The 14,332-nt window shown below is 38.7% G+C and overlaps 1 protein-coding gene across 1 annotated transcript in view; it reads right to left on the bottom strand.

Moving 5' to 3' along the window:
* The window catches only part of LIX1 (limb and CNS expressed 1), a 28,565-nt gene extending 14,997 nt beyond the window's left edge, over positions 1-13,568 (bottom strand). Inside the window, 4 exon segments of the mRNA XM_005232842.2 lie at positions 9,079-9,213; positions 9,678-9,771; positions 13,028-13,116; positions 13,492-13,568. Of these exon segments, the coding sequence (XP_005232899.1) occupies positions 9,079-9,213; positions 9,678-9,771; positions 13,028-13,116; positions 13,492-13,568 (395 nt within the window).
* Positions 13,569-14,332: the final 764 nt, after the last annotated feature.

The raw sequence follows: 14,332 nt of genomic DNA, 5'->3' as shown, positions 1-14,332 counted from the left end.
CTTCCAGCTTTTGTCTCCCCACCTAATGTATATATAGACAGTAATTTATTGGGTGAGGAAAAAAAAAAAAGTTATCGTAGTAACAACAACAGCCCTGAAAACAAATGTCTTTCTAAACAACCTATTGATATCCGTTGTCTTAGTACAGAGTTGAAGCAGTATAAATGAAATCAATGATCTTTGTATTCTTTTTTGTATCTTACGAAGAGAGAGAAAGAACAGGGGCACTGAGAACCTGGCATGGTTTTCAACACCAAAGCTATCTTCACAGAAATTTGCACTAGACTTGGAGGACTAGTCATTTAAAAATATCTGAATATGTTTTAAATGCCAGGAAGCAGTAATTAGCATCTCTATAATTCCAATGTTTTATTTTCTTCATGGCCAAGAAGTTTTGATGTACTTGAGGGCTTCAACTTATTTCAGTGTTACTCCAACTGATAGAGCACTTTTGTAGTTTGTGATGCTTGATGTGATACATTGCATACTCTTTTACTCTTTGTTTTCCAGTAAGACAAGGTTTATAAGGAAATGCTAACTCCTGAGGGATTAAGAGATTTACAAGTGTGGAATAAGCAAAAAATCCCTAACATTTACTAAAGGTAACAGGAGATACAAAAACTTACACAGAAATTGAGATTATGATTTAAAGTGGTGACACACGATTTTCCTTTATGATTTTTTTGATTTTTTCCCCTCCTTTAATTTAGATTTTTCTCTCAGTCCTGAAAGGATGAAGCTGATTAAAGCTCATTTGAGCTGGGGAATAAAAGGCTAAAATTCTAATGTCTTTTTTTCAGAGGGCAAAGGTTTTTAGCATAGGCCTTTGGGCTCAGGTTTATAAGGGAGTCTTCAGCTATTGAAAGCTGAAGCTCGGTGATGGCCGCAGAAGTGTCATCACAGCCACTGACAGCCACGGATTGGCCCTTCAGGCTGGCTGACAGCTTCCCCTGAAACACCAGCAGCCAGAGATTTCCATTCTTAATATGCTGGTGTTTAGACTTTTTTTTTTTTTTTTTTTTTTTTTTTCCTAGCTGGAAAGGGGGAAGGAAGCCTTATCCTCCATCTCCACAGGGAGGAGGTGGTGTTGACCAGGCCAATATAGGCAGCTGGCAGCCATCCAGGCTCAGAGAACCAGGCTTGTCCCAGTCCTTCAGACATGTAGAGAACAGGGAAAGGATGCCCTAGCCTAAAGATGATCTCTTTTTTTTTGTTCTCAGTAGGTGAAAGTATCCAAAACCCACAGTGTTTCATTTCTTTTCTACTTTGATAATTGTCATTTATCTGACAAAGCAAGTTTACTCATCATACTCCCTGGTTTTGTAAACATTAATGCTATGGGCCAGATCTTCAACGCAGTAAAATGCACTTGTGCTGGGCAAGTGGTTTAACATACAGTGTGACATAACATTGTGTGACACATGCAGGTGGCATGGTCAGTGCTGGCTTTGCCTGGCCCTGTGGCAGCTCTCGTGGCCTGGAAGCAGTGATGTGACAGAGCCCACCAGCTGCCTCAGGTCACAGCAAGGCCTCAGATCTCTTCCAGGGAGCCAAGTCAGGGCGAGATCTTTCCAGTTTTCTCCTCTCCTCTGTTCGGTGCCTGCAAAGAGGTCAAACACAGAGCACCACCCCTGTAATTGCTGAAAAGAGGAAGAAGCTGAAGTGAACTTAAAAGTCAGGTTCATTGCCTCTGAGGCTGGAACTGGAAAATTCAGTGTGAACAGAGAACTTCAACCGAAGCATTGCTTAACATCCCAGAAGATTTCCACTGCTCTCAATTAAGGTTTCTACCCCTGCTCTGAAAGTCTTTCTGGTGAATCCCTAAGTTTCTAGTGGGCCAACTTGGATGAGAAATCAGCATAAGGAGCCCCCGTGTTCAGAAAACAGTGGTGGTGTCATGGAGGAAGGCTCTGCTGGTCCTGCTGCTTGCTGACACGAGCTTGGCATGCAGGAGAGCAGCTGCTGCAGCTCCCCAGTTTCACTGTAGAGCTCAAGGGCCACCATCTGAGGAAGCCGAGTGACAGGACAGGTATGCCTGGCACTGGTTAGGACAGCAGCAGTGAGGGAAGGTTTGAGGCCTTTTTGCCTGACCAGCAACATGAGACAACATACAATACATTTTCCTTGCCTGGGCGCTGCGCTGGGGTTTTAAAGTTCTGACTCCAGCCTTGCCTTGATTTATGCTTTGGGCAATTCCTTTGGACAACAAATTGTAGCTAACATTGAGTGTGTATTGTTGCACAGTGAGTGTACTGACAATCCTTATGAACACCAGGCTGCCCAGGGGAAGAGAAGCAGTGGCTTCCCATGGATAGTGAAGTTTATAAGTTTAACAAGTGTTTTCTGGATATTGTAGTGAGAAGCGAAATGAATTTTGAGAGCCAAAGTTAACATTTCATGAATGATTTCCCATCACATATGTACTCATTCTGATCAAACTTGGTGCTGCAGTTAAAAAAATGGGATTTTTTTAGCTTTTAAAAAGATACTTCAGGTAACCCTAAATACCTTTCCCATCTCAACTTGGCAACAATCCTTTCAAGTCTATGCTCCTTATGTCGTTGTGAAGAAACTTGTAAAAGAGACATTTGCAACATGACCAGCAAACACAATGAATTTGGGCATTTGATTGATCCCTGACAGAAAACAGGGACAGCCTTAGTTAAGTTCAGTTGCTGGGTTAAAACATAAAAAAGGAAGTCTGTAAGACTAAACGGACTTTGGCTTAGAGATAGCTGTAAATAAAAAAAGTCAGCGCTTTCTATCACCATTGGCATGAATGTCTAACTAAGCACATTCGTTACCTAATACAGATAGTTTGTTGCAATGATGTATTGCCGACTAAGCAACAAGGTTTTTTTCTGTTACATTTTTGAGAGTTTTTCCAGTGTTGTGAGGAGTAGAATGGAATACAATTGTATCAACTTGGGCCAATGCAAAGGCGAGCTTAGCACAAGGCATTTTGCAGAAATCATCACTTTAAAAAAAAGTGTCTCGGGTTCTGCTGTGTCCATATTGAAGCTACAGGGTTTCTCTCTACTCATCTGCAAATCTAAATAGTGAAGTAAATTATGTAATTCTGGCATCTGTTCTCTTACATTTCTCTCTCAGTGTTTTTGGCAGCTAGCTCATATCCAAGTCACAATGCTGAAGAAGGCCCAGCATCAAATAAAGCATTTTAGTACCACACATATATGTGATGAGGGCAAGAATCCATTCTAGGCAAAACAACAGAAAAATTAAATGGAGAGAAGCCATCAATTAAGATGTAACACTGAAGCACTCAGACAAATATTTAAGTACAATGAACAACATTTTTTTGATTTACAAGATTTTCAGAGGAGCTTAATTGGTCTCTGACAACTGAAGGCAATACTGGTAACAAACTCCATGTTATTTATACCACCTATCTGTTTTCCCCAAGCACATATATGCGGTCTCATACATACGCTTTACAAAGTCTGGAAACATCTACCAAATTATTCAGATCTGCAAGAAAAAGAAAAGCTTGAAGTGAGAGGGAGGCATTGTCTGTGATTTTAAACAGCTGCTTTCTGATCACTTTATATGATAATGCTCAAGAGGAAATTTGAGTCCTTAAGTCAGTGACATCACACCTGCTGCAGGACTAAACCTACTTATTCCACCTCCTACAACTGTGTTTAGTTATGAAGGGTTTCCTCACACCACAAGGTATTGAAAAAGAGCTGAAAACATAAACTTTATATTTTACCAATGGGTATTAGAGTTACATGCACTTTGATGCTTGTGTATTTGTACTTCTGACAGCATTAATGTTGTGACCACAACAGTCTATGGATGTAACTAAGGAAATGTTCACTGGGTAGTGACCTTCTAGTTAATCAATCAAACTTTCATTAGACCAGGAAAAAAGGTAATAAAAGATAAAGTCCTTATAAAGCATACTTTGATTAACAGTACCAGGGAAATGATAGCAAGTATATAAGGAAATACTAATTTGGTATATAGATCACCAGCTCAGGGAATTTTCAGTGCTTCTATCTTTACCAAGCTACAAACCCATAGTTCAAAAGAATTAATTGATGTAGATCATCTCTCTTGCAAAGCTGAAAAGTAGGCTTGACTTGCAAATGCATTTTTTGGTCAAGTCATCATTTCTCCATGTCAAAACATAGCAACTTGATAAAAACATGAGCAGTTAGAGTTTAGCAAGTGAGGAGCTGGAAGCTGATCATATGGGCCTAATGTTAGGCCCTCTAACATAAACAAAAAGTATTATACAGTTTTTGGATAGTTATCATGTGTGTTATATGTCCAGAATAAAAATAGAAAATAGTATCTTTAAAACACATGGGCAAATTAATAGATTTTTTGACTGTGAGATACCATGAAGCGTATCCTGTAATTCAGAATAAGAATGCAGAACATTATTATTACAATGATTATTTAAAACCAGACTTGAGTGTGGACATTTGCAGTTTGTCTGTAATGCATTGCTTACTGTCTTTTACAGATGTCGTAAATATAATAACTACAGGAGTTTTTAAGCAATCTGGACGCTGAAAGCTTTGATATCTATACATTGAAATATTGGAAATTCATTACTAAATTGTTCTAATGTTTACAGTGCTTGTCTTTGATGAACCATTTCCAATTAGACCCACTTGCATGCTCCTAATGCTTTTTCCTGAAAGAATGAACAGAACCAATCTTTTAATGTCCATCTGCAGCAGCTTAACATGGGCAGCAGGCTGCCAAACTGGCTTTCTTCTGCTTCTCTATCAGTGATGTGGTCCTGAATTATATTTCTGACTGACTGTAGCAATGTAGTTTTATAAGAGAAACGTACAATCCAGCACTTGATAATGCACAGGAAAGTTATTAATCTATTTGAAAAGCATTGTTGAAAAAAAACCCCAAAACCCAACAGAAAACCCACAAAAAAAAAAAAAAAAAAAAAAAAAAAAGTGTGAACCCTAGAGATGGGTAAAATGTTGGCAAAATATGAAACATGTAAAACTGATAATATGCAAGGCAGCACAATAATCTAGCAAAAATAAAAATTGTAAAAATGTGCTGGTTTTTCCTCTTGCATTATATTTTCAAGGACCAAAATGTCAAAGCTGTCTTGCTTTGGCACTATCACAAGTTTTTGAAACATTTAAGATCCAGGAAATTCTAGGATGCTTTAAGCAATTCTCTTAACAGTATTCCCAACAGTTTCATAATAAGGACAAACACATAAGTAAAAGTAGATCCAGAATGTTCAGAAGACTCTGTGAAGAGCTCCCTGCACCAAAGCTCTGAAAATAAGCCTACTCTTTAAAATTTTTAAACTAAAAACCACTACCAGTTTAAGTTCTCCCAAAGTAGTTTACTGCCATTTAAATTTGAAATTAGGTTCTATATGTGTTGCTGAAAAGTTATTTTTGATCCTAAGCTGCACAGCATGAGAAATATGAAGCACTGTAGTCACTGGTAAGCTCTCTTTAACAATTTCAGACCATTTTAGTAACGTCTTAGAAGCTTTAGACAACTACCCCGACAAACTACCACTGGGTAACTCTCCCAGACTTCTGATCAGGTGAAAACTGCAGAAATACTGGAAAATGAAAAATCTCAATGCCCATCTTCTGTCATGACAGAAAGAAGCCTAATCTGAATGCACTGCAAATCCAGAGAATTCACAGTAATTTTTGATTTCTTGGGAGGCAGGAGGTGAGCATTTTGCTTATTTATATTAAGCTAGCATCTTGCTATGAAAATTTAAGGCTAAGAAAAGAAAGATCCTATGCAGAAGAACATTTTTGCTACCTTGCGCAGCTAAGGCTCAAAACAATTCCCCAGCTCCAGTCAAAGCCCTTGCAAACCGTTATGGCTTGCTCAGTCCCTATCCTACTTCAGCTTCTAACTCCCCTATTGTAATCTGAAAAAGATCATGGTACGTGGCTTGTTTCCTATATGCGCTGAGGAAATGTTCCAGAAAGCACACAATACAAAATTCATAGTCTCCAAACTCTTATTTGGTTTAACAGAAGGGCTGAACTATAGTAATTGGAAAGACCCATGGATATTTACCAAATTGGTTAAAACACTTGGAATAACAGCAATTGCTTTAGGTTCTAGATCTTAATGGATTACATATACAGACTAGATTATAACGAATGAGTAGTTGTTGAAACTTAGGTGCAATACTGTTGCATCAGCCCTTGTGGAGATGATGGATGCTGGTCCTCATCTGAAAACTGGGCATCCATGGACAGGCTGGTCATGGAGTAATGGCATTGCCTTTGGAGATTAAACAATTAGTTTTTACTGACCTTCTCCTCACCTCTTTTTTTTTTTTTTTAAAAAAAAAAGAAGATAGCTAGATTTAGAAATACATTTTGGATGAGTTCACCTGCAAACTCCCTTATTTGTCACAAAGGCAAGTAATGAGCTTTATTATGTTATTTAATATCTGCTATGATATACTCTGAATTTTCTGATTCATTGCAACACTTTCTGCTTCTTTGTCACGTGAACCGCTAGAGGTCAATTAGACACCATTCATCTTTTTCCTCTTACTATTGCAATGGACACCTTCTAGTAGTGTAACCCATTCACAAGCACTTGTTAGACTTGGATAAGAAAAGACTATATAATAGTATTATCCCACTTAATTGCTGAAATACTGAAATAATGCTACTCTAGACCAAAAAATAGATACATAAAAAGAAAATGCTTATAAGTACATATATTCCTGTAATACCTTGGCTATGACAAGCTTGTAACTTGACAAAAATGCCTTATCCTAGCTAACTTACCACTGAGTCGAAGAAGAGCTTCAATTGAAGGCCAGCCCTAAATTTCAAATGTAACCTGCTATGAATGAATACCTCATTACCTGGCCCCAGGTTCGACAAGGTACTGTGTAGTGTGAATAACTCTAAGCAGTTGAAATGAAAGATAGATTAGAAAAAAAAAGATATAAACACCATAATCTTATATTTAACATTTTACTGTTTATTGGCTAATAATAAAATACTAGGAATGCTAAGGAGAATGTAAAAAAATTATAGCAAGTTTGAGTGCATATTAAACAGGAATGTAGACTATTTTTCCCATCAAAGTCTTCACCACTTTCTAATACAATTTATGTGTCTGCCCTAACTGTCTACCCCCAAAAGCAATACAAATACAGAAGTAACTATGTTCCTCAGATTTGCTGAATAACAGTCTCTGAAAACTGTGTTCCTATATGTTTTTCTTTTATTCATTTGCTTGTGGTCTGCATTTTTCATAGAATGACAAATATATCTTGCTTTGTTTTGACATGGAGAAATGACTTCTTGACCAAAAATGCAGGTAGTTCAGCAACTGGATTTGCTGGTTTATAGATGAATGCAAATGAACCTTTAAATGAAATTGCTAGCTGGGATATTTCTGGTCTTGTTAAATACTGTGTTTGTATTCTTTTATTTTCGTAATTGTACCGAAGCCACCAATTATTTCACAAAAGGCTATGCAGTCAGCAACTGGTGAGAAGAAGGGAGTTATGAAGGTGTCACGGCACTTTCCAAACTATCAAGCTGCAACAAAGTCTTTTACCACCACATACCAACCTACTCTTCATGCTAGGCCCTCTACTGTCTTCTCCTTGTCTCTCCTCATCCTGGGCAGGCACACATACTCTCTCTGCTTCCTCCTCTCTCTTCTTTGACTACTCCCTCTTCATTGGCTGCCCAACCTCTTAACAGAACCAGCCACAGCTGCACCTTATCTATATCAGCCAACCCAAAGCCCCTGAAGCGAGCCCACAGTTGGATATTATCAATACTAATTAACCTAGCTTCATTCCTTTACATGAAGGAGTCTACTGAAATTGCCACTTATGTTCTGGGAATCTGATTCTGTCTCAAAAATCTGGTTGTCAAGGATTTCAAGCTCATTCTTCAAATGTTCTATTTCACAGTGTCAATGCCTATGAAGTTTGAGCTGCCTTCCTTTAAATGAAGGTAGACTGCTTAACCAGGCAATTTTCCTCTTCCTGGAGACTGGAGGCACCAAGTTCAGTTTCAGTGTTTTGTTTCACTGAAAGTGAAATCTGCACAGACTGTGTTTTTGGTTGTTCCCTATTCTTTACATGCTGGCACAGCATTAACATAGGGTGGGTGGTACATGTACTAAGTCATGGACTTTTCAGCTGCTCAGGCCCTGCCAGTGGGAAGTCTGGAGGGGCACAAGAAGTTGGGAGGGGACAGAGGCAGCACAGCTGACCCAAACTAACCAAAGCAATATTCAAAAATATATAACGTCATGCGCAGTACACAAACTGGGCAAAGTTGGCTGGGGGGGTGTATCACTGCTTGGGAGGGACTGTGGCTTGGGTACTGGCTGGGTATCGGCCAGTTGGGTGGTAAGCAACTGTATTCTGCATCACTTTTTTTTTTTCTTCCCTTCAGTTTTATTTCTCTTTCTCTTTTTGTTATGTCCCTTTTTGTTACGATTATTACATTTTGCTTTATTTCAATTATTGAAATGTTCTTATCTCAGCCCATGGGTTTTACTTTTTTCTGCTTCCCCTCCCCATCCCACCAGGGCAGGGGGAGGAAGCGCGTGGCTGCGTGGTACTTAGCTGCCAGCTGGGGTTAAACCACAACAACATCAAATTTCCAAGTTTTGAACTTGGCAATTCAATAGAAGATGCCACTTCAGTCAAGAAATGTTATTGATGATATTCAGTCCTGTATTGGTATTGAAATAGATCACAATAAATATTGCCAACATCAAGAACACCACATGTTTAGGATGCCAGTATAAAGCACTTTCACCCTTCAAACAAGTGTTGTCCAGGTGTGTAATTGTTAAAAACAATGATCTGGTGTCTGCAGGAATAACAAATATGGTGGTGTACTCAACCCAAGCCGAGTCTGTTTCGCCTGCGACTGTAACTGATGAGTGATCTTCCTCTCCTCCTCTCAACTCACAACCTTTTTGTCACAAGTGTTTTCTCCCCTTGTCCTGTTGAGGAGGGGATGTGAAAGGGAGGCTTGGTAGTCACCGAAATCTTGACAGTCAGCCAAGATCAGCTCACCACTCCATTTAATTCCCTACTCCAGAGTCTCACTCTCTTTCCTTCTATATGTGATATTGATGAGGACCCAGATGAGGAATAACTCCTCTCCATTCATGGTGAACATATTTTTGCTAAGACCTTCATGTCTTATAGCACCTTCAAGCAGGCCATTTCTTAAAAAGAAACATACAAAAACCAACCAGCAGCAAAAAAACTCCAAACAGAAATAACAATAAACCCTAAAAGAACCTTGCGGGTTTGTTACTATTCCCTAAGATCATTAAAATTCAAAATGTTTGAGTTAATAATCTCTCCACTGACTTCCATGTTGTTGGTTTAGATGTATACCTGGTTATTTTTTCTGCCTCTCCATCTCATAAACAAGAAAAACAACCCTTGTACTTCAGCCTTCACCTGGACTCCTTATAGAATTCACGAGTTCAGCTTCCTTCCTTGTTTGGGTATCCATATTTTTCCTTGAAGAACATTTTAAAAAAGAAAAAGAACTGAAGTTGGAGTAAACAAGAGCATCATAGTGTATATGGAGAAAAGCAATGAATTTAATTTGCATGAGAAAGACAATTTAATTATATAGTAATTAATTACATACTGATACTTCTCATTCCTTCCCTGCTACCGGGACACGTCTACCAGTGCACAGATTAGACTAGTTCTGGGGTTAAATGGGAGCTGTGTGGTAGAAGGTGTTATCTGTATGACCCCTGCATTATCTGAAACAGAAGAAACCAGAAAATAAACAGAGATCAGGGGAATGAAAAAAGTAAACATATATCTTGCAGTTACAAGAATTGGGTGCTGGGTTCCTTGTTCTACCTTGAATATCTTCCTCCATCCTCTAGGTCTTTGCCTGTTCCTCTCTCCCTGAGGCTGCCTGCTACAGCTTTTCTGCTGATTAGCTGTCTCACTTGGATGTTTTCTGTCCCACCAGTTAGTAGGCAGCCTGACATGCCTCATCAAGACTAAATTAGCCTGTGCGCTTTGTGTCAGAATACTGCAGTCATGCCCTCCAAGTTCCTGGGTCAGCAGGAGCGGCCATGCCGGTGTGCGCAGGTCACTGCAACTCCACACATGCTTCACAGCTGCCCAGAGATACTGCTTAAGGCCCGGTTCCTCTCAGCACACACACAACTATTCTGGAAAAGAAACTTCACATCTATAGATTGTCACCACTCAGCATGTGCAAATCGAGATTTTCCAAACCCAGAAGTGTGGCTAAGTTTTTCTAGCTAACTACAGAAGTTGCATCCTTTATACAGAAGGACACTTCTGCTGGTAAACACCAAGTCCTTGTGAAAAACCATAGATTACAGCTTTTTCAGAAAAAGATAGATCCATATTATGTTAATTCAGACAAAAAATCGTTTTTTACCTAGTGCCTGTTGGAAGTTCTGTAATGGAACACAAATCAGTTCAAATACACAGGTTTAAGAACAAAAGCCTTAACAGGCAAGACTACTGCCTGCTCATGACTTTCTTTTATGTATCAAAATTTTTGCTTCTGCCAGTTGCACCCAGGGAGGCAGGAACTTTTGAGACTCCTGTCTCTGCCTGCTGCTGGGGAAAGCCCTCTCTGATGGCATGCTCAACAGACCATGCCCTTGGGTCAGAGTAAGCAGAGGCCCGTTAGTTGCAATGGAACAAAAGTTGTGTGCGGTGTCGAGTGGTAGCAAGCAGACTATTTGCTCTGAGATGTTTGTTCTTTCCCTCTTTGCAAAATTCAGTGCGATCTATATACTAAATCAGTTCAGCTCACATTGTGAAAAAAGGTGGCAGTTAATACACAAAAGTGGATGCTGGATGGCTTTTCATTCTTATCTGGTTATTACTGGCAAAGACTGAAACCAATGTAAGAGCTGTGGACATGCTCTCTCAGGGAACCACGAGATTACCTTTTTTCCAGACTAATACCTGCTCACATTGTTTCAATGTCTTTAAAAAGACTAAATCAGATGAGATGGACAACTCTACCTAAATCTACCTGTTAGACTTGTCTTCTTACTGAAGACAAAAAGAATGTACGTAAATTCTCATCTGACTTAAAAGACAAATCACTATGAATGTTTTTCAGCAGTCAGCATTAGTGGCATGCATTCACAGTAATTTCAAGCCTACGTAGGTTAAACCTATGTTAGAATGTCTTTAAAATTCTTCTCATACCTCAGAAAAACTAAAGAAAAATAGTACTGCAAGCTACTCACACTTTTGTTTCGATGTAAACATCTTTTCCCTTGGATCTGTGGGTGGTCACAACTGCACTGTGTAAGCAGCTTGTATGTACACTTTCAACAAAAACCTTGTCAATAGATCTGCAGAAACCAGTTACCAGTGATAACTTATAACAAGGAATGCCTTTCTTCCTCCATCTAACTTCTTGCCTCCCACCACCCCCATCGCCCCCCTTAAATTCTTTGGTTTTGTGATGCATATATATTCAGACTTTACTGGAAGGTCCCAAGTCTGTGATGGTAAAATAAATCTACCCAGCAGCATAAAAACTGCCTGAGGTGTGGCTTCATAAAGATACATTGAACTCCAAGTTTTGGGATGGATCCTTACGTGACAGGTGTATGAGAATAGCATCTTTCTACATGAATATTACTGCTTATTCCCAGTGAACTGCTTGTGCTGTCTCTTGCCTTTCAGTGTGAATAATAGTATGGGAATTCAGTGAGTAGAGATGTTTAATGCAGACGTGTACATGCCACTGCTAGCCATGTACTTTATTTCTTTCATAGCAAGTTAGAAGGAAACCAATGGTTGCATGAGACCGATTTTATTAACTCTAAGAAAGCTGTTGACAATTGAATGGAAATTAAATAAATACCTCTGCACTGTGCCTTATGTCCCACAATGAATTACAATTACATCTAAATGTTAAGGCAAAAAAGCTTCTTAAATAAATAAATAAAAAAAAGTCAGACATTATCCCAGCACTGTCTGCTGTGTTACACAGCTGATTGATTTAGATCAAAAACGGCAGCCAGAAGGCTCCTAATTTAACAGTTTAAGTAGGACTGAATTTAGGGGCACAAAATTAAGATAATCTATTCATCTCTGAATGGAAATTGTAAAAACAAATGAATTCATTATTATATTTTTTAGCTGTATTAATAGAAAATAATTTTTGGGTTTGTTACCACTATGTGAAATCTGTGGAACTGGAGGTAAGTTTTGCAAAACTTTACTAATCAAGTAGCACTTCATTTCATGTATAGTCCTACTTAAATCATAAATCAAATCTAAATACTCATATTTGCATGATATGCAGGTCACATTCGACTCCATTTGCTTCGTGGGATGCCTCAGACCAGTTTATTCTGCAGTACTTACTGAAAAGCACTTCAGAAGTAGTGTTTTTGTAACGGACAGGTACATACAGATTGTAAGATGAGAAAACTATATATGCAGAATAACTAAGTGAAAAGTTATGGCATTCTGTTAAAAAATAGGCATTTATGCTCAAGTCTGATAGAACAGATTTCCTCTCCCTGTTCCATTACTTGTATGAAAACATCTTAAGCTTAAGCGGCAGCATATTACATTACATCTGTGTAAACATAAGCATTAAGATTTTTATACTTTGGAGTTTTACAGAAACACTGGTTAAAAAGTAGACAGGACAAACTACCAGAAACAGAAAGGGATGTGACATAACAATTTCCAAGGCTGTCAGGCAGTAGAAGTGTTTACCACAAGGTGAATGCTCTAAGAGTGTAATTAAGTATCCTAAGAAAAAAGTTCTGAATTATCTTCTGAAATGCAGACTTAAAAACCAACCAGAAAACTACCTTAGATAGGCAATGTGGAGTTAAATAGCATTATAGTTTGTCATACGCATGCAGATACAAGCCAGTTAATTACCCTTATCTCTGCTACCTTGGACTGTAACAGACATTTGGACTAAATAAAGCAATCGACTTGTTAGATTGTTAGTTAGTCAGATAGTTAGTTATCTTTGGTACTTACAGTCTTTCAATACCAGGGCAGGGTCTCTATGAGGAAGAACTCAGGCAATTACAAGCTGCAAAGGCTCCAAGGTTCTGTCTGTCTCAGGTCTGCTTTTTTAGGAAGCACCCACAAACTGTCCTCATACCTGAATTAGTTGAGTCCTGTACTGAATCTCTGTGTTCATTAATGCACTGAATTCCTAAAGAATCTCCCCATGCCTGCCAATTAGACACTGCCTTTCACCCCATGATTTTTCAGAGCCCATCTCCCTGGGCTGCTTACCTTTGCTGTATGCTGAGCTAATTAGCTGTACAGACAGACAGACTCATTCCTATTGCCTCCTTCTGTTACACAGACCACAGGCTAAGGAGAGAAAGTGTGAAAAGAGTTGTTTCATCAGGGTATTGATGATATGCTGAAGCAAAGATCATTCTGGTTTACACCACGTTAACAGAGACTCCCTTGCTCCCCAAGACTCTAACCTTCTACGGAGAGACTGACTATATAAGGAAGTAAGATGTAAAGTTGTTCCAAACTCATTACCATTAAAGTAGTGCATGTGGACTCTTGTTTAAAGACTGAATGAACTAAACGGTATGCTTTTCTTCCTCTTTCACATGTAACAGGAATATGACTTCGATATTAAAGGCAAGTGGAAAATGAAAAAGAAAGCAAAATTAACCTTGTGATGTATTAGGTTAATGAAATTTGAATCTATTTTCCTGGAATGTCATTTCCAATTCCACATACAGTAAGTGTATTAAAGTAGTTACATATAGAGAACAGGACCTGGGTTGCTCAGGGGTCTGAAGAGGCACTCCAATCAAAAGACACACATAGATGTGCTGGCAAAAGCCTGAAGTAGAAATGCAGGCACACTGCTGCTACACAGGGCTAACATGCTTTTTCCTTCAGGCGGAGGGCTGTTTGTAGCTACATCAACTGGAGTTATTTCATTGGTACAGAATACTTTTATATAAGTTCCAGTTAAGTCTTCCCCATTTGGAAAATATCCAAAAATAAAGAGCTGTCCTTTGGTTACTGTAACAATCTTTTCTTCCACGTTCCCACACAAAAATTAGGTATTTAGGATTCTGCAGTGGAAAATTGCTACATGACGTTGTGCCTACTGAGTGTGCATAGTTGTATGTGTGCATCTTCATCTCCTCCTTATTAATTTCCAGATTTTTTTTCGTTACAAATTAATGAACTAACACTACTTCATGTGTGTTTATTAAACCAATACATTTTAAACTGATTTTGTTATAACCCACACTTCCTTCCTGCTGAGGATATGAATTTAAGATAGTCAGTAACCCTACT

This window comes from Falco peregrinus, chromosome Z (assembly GCF_023634155.1).
Source record: "Falco peregrinus isolate bFalPer1 chromosome Z, bFalPer1.pri, whole genome shotgun sequence".
NCBI lineage: Eukaryota > Metazoa > Chordata > Aves > Falconiformes > Falconidae > Falco > Falco peregrinus.
Note: the sequence above shows the minus strand (reverse complement) of the source record. Positions and strands in the feature narration are given on the sequence as shown.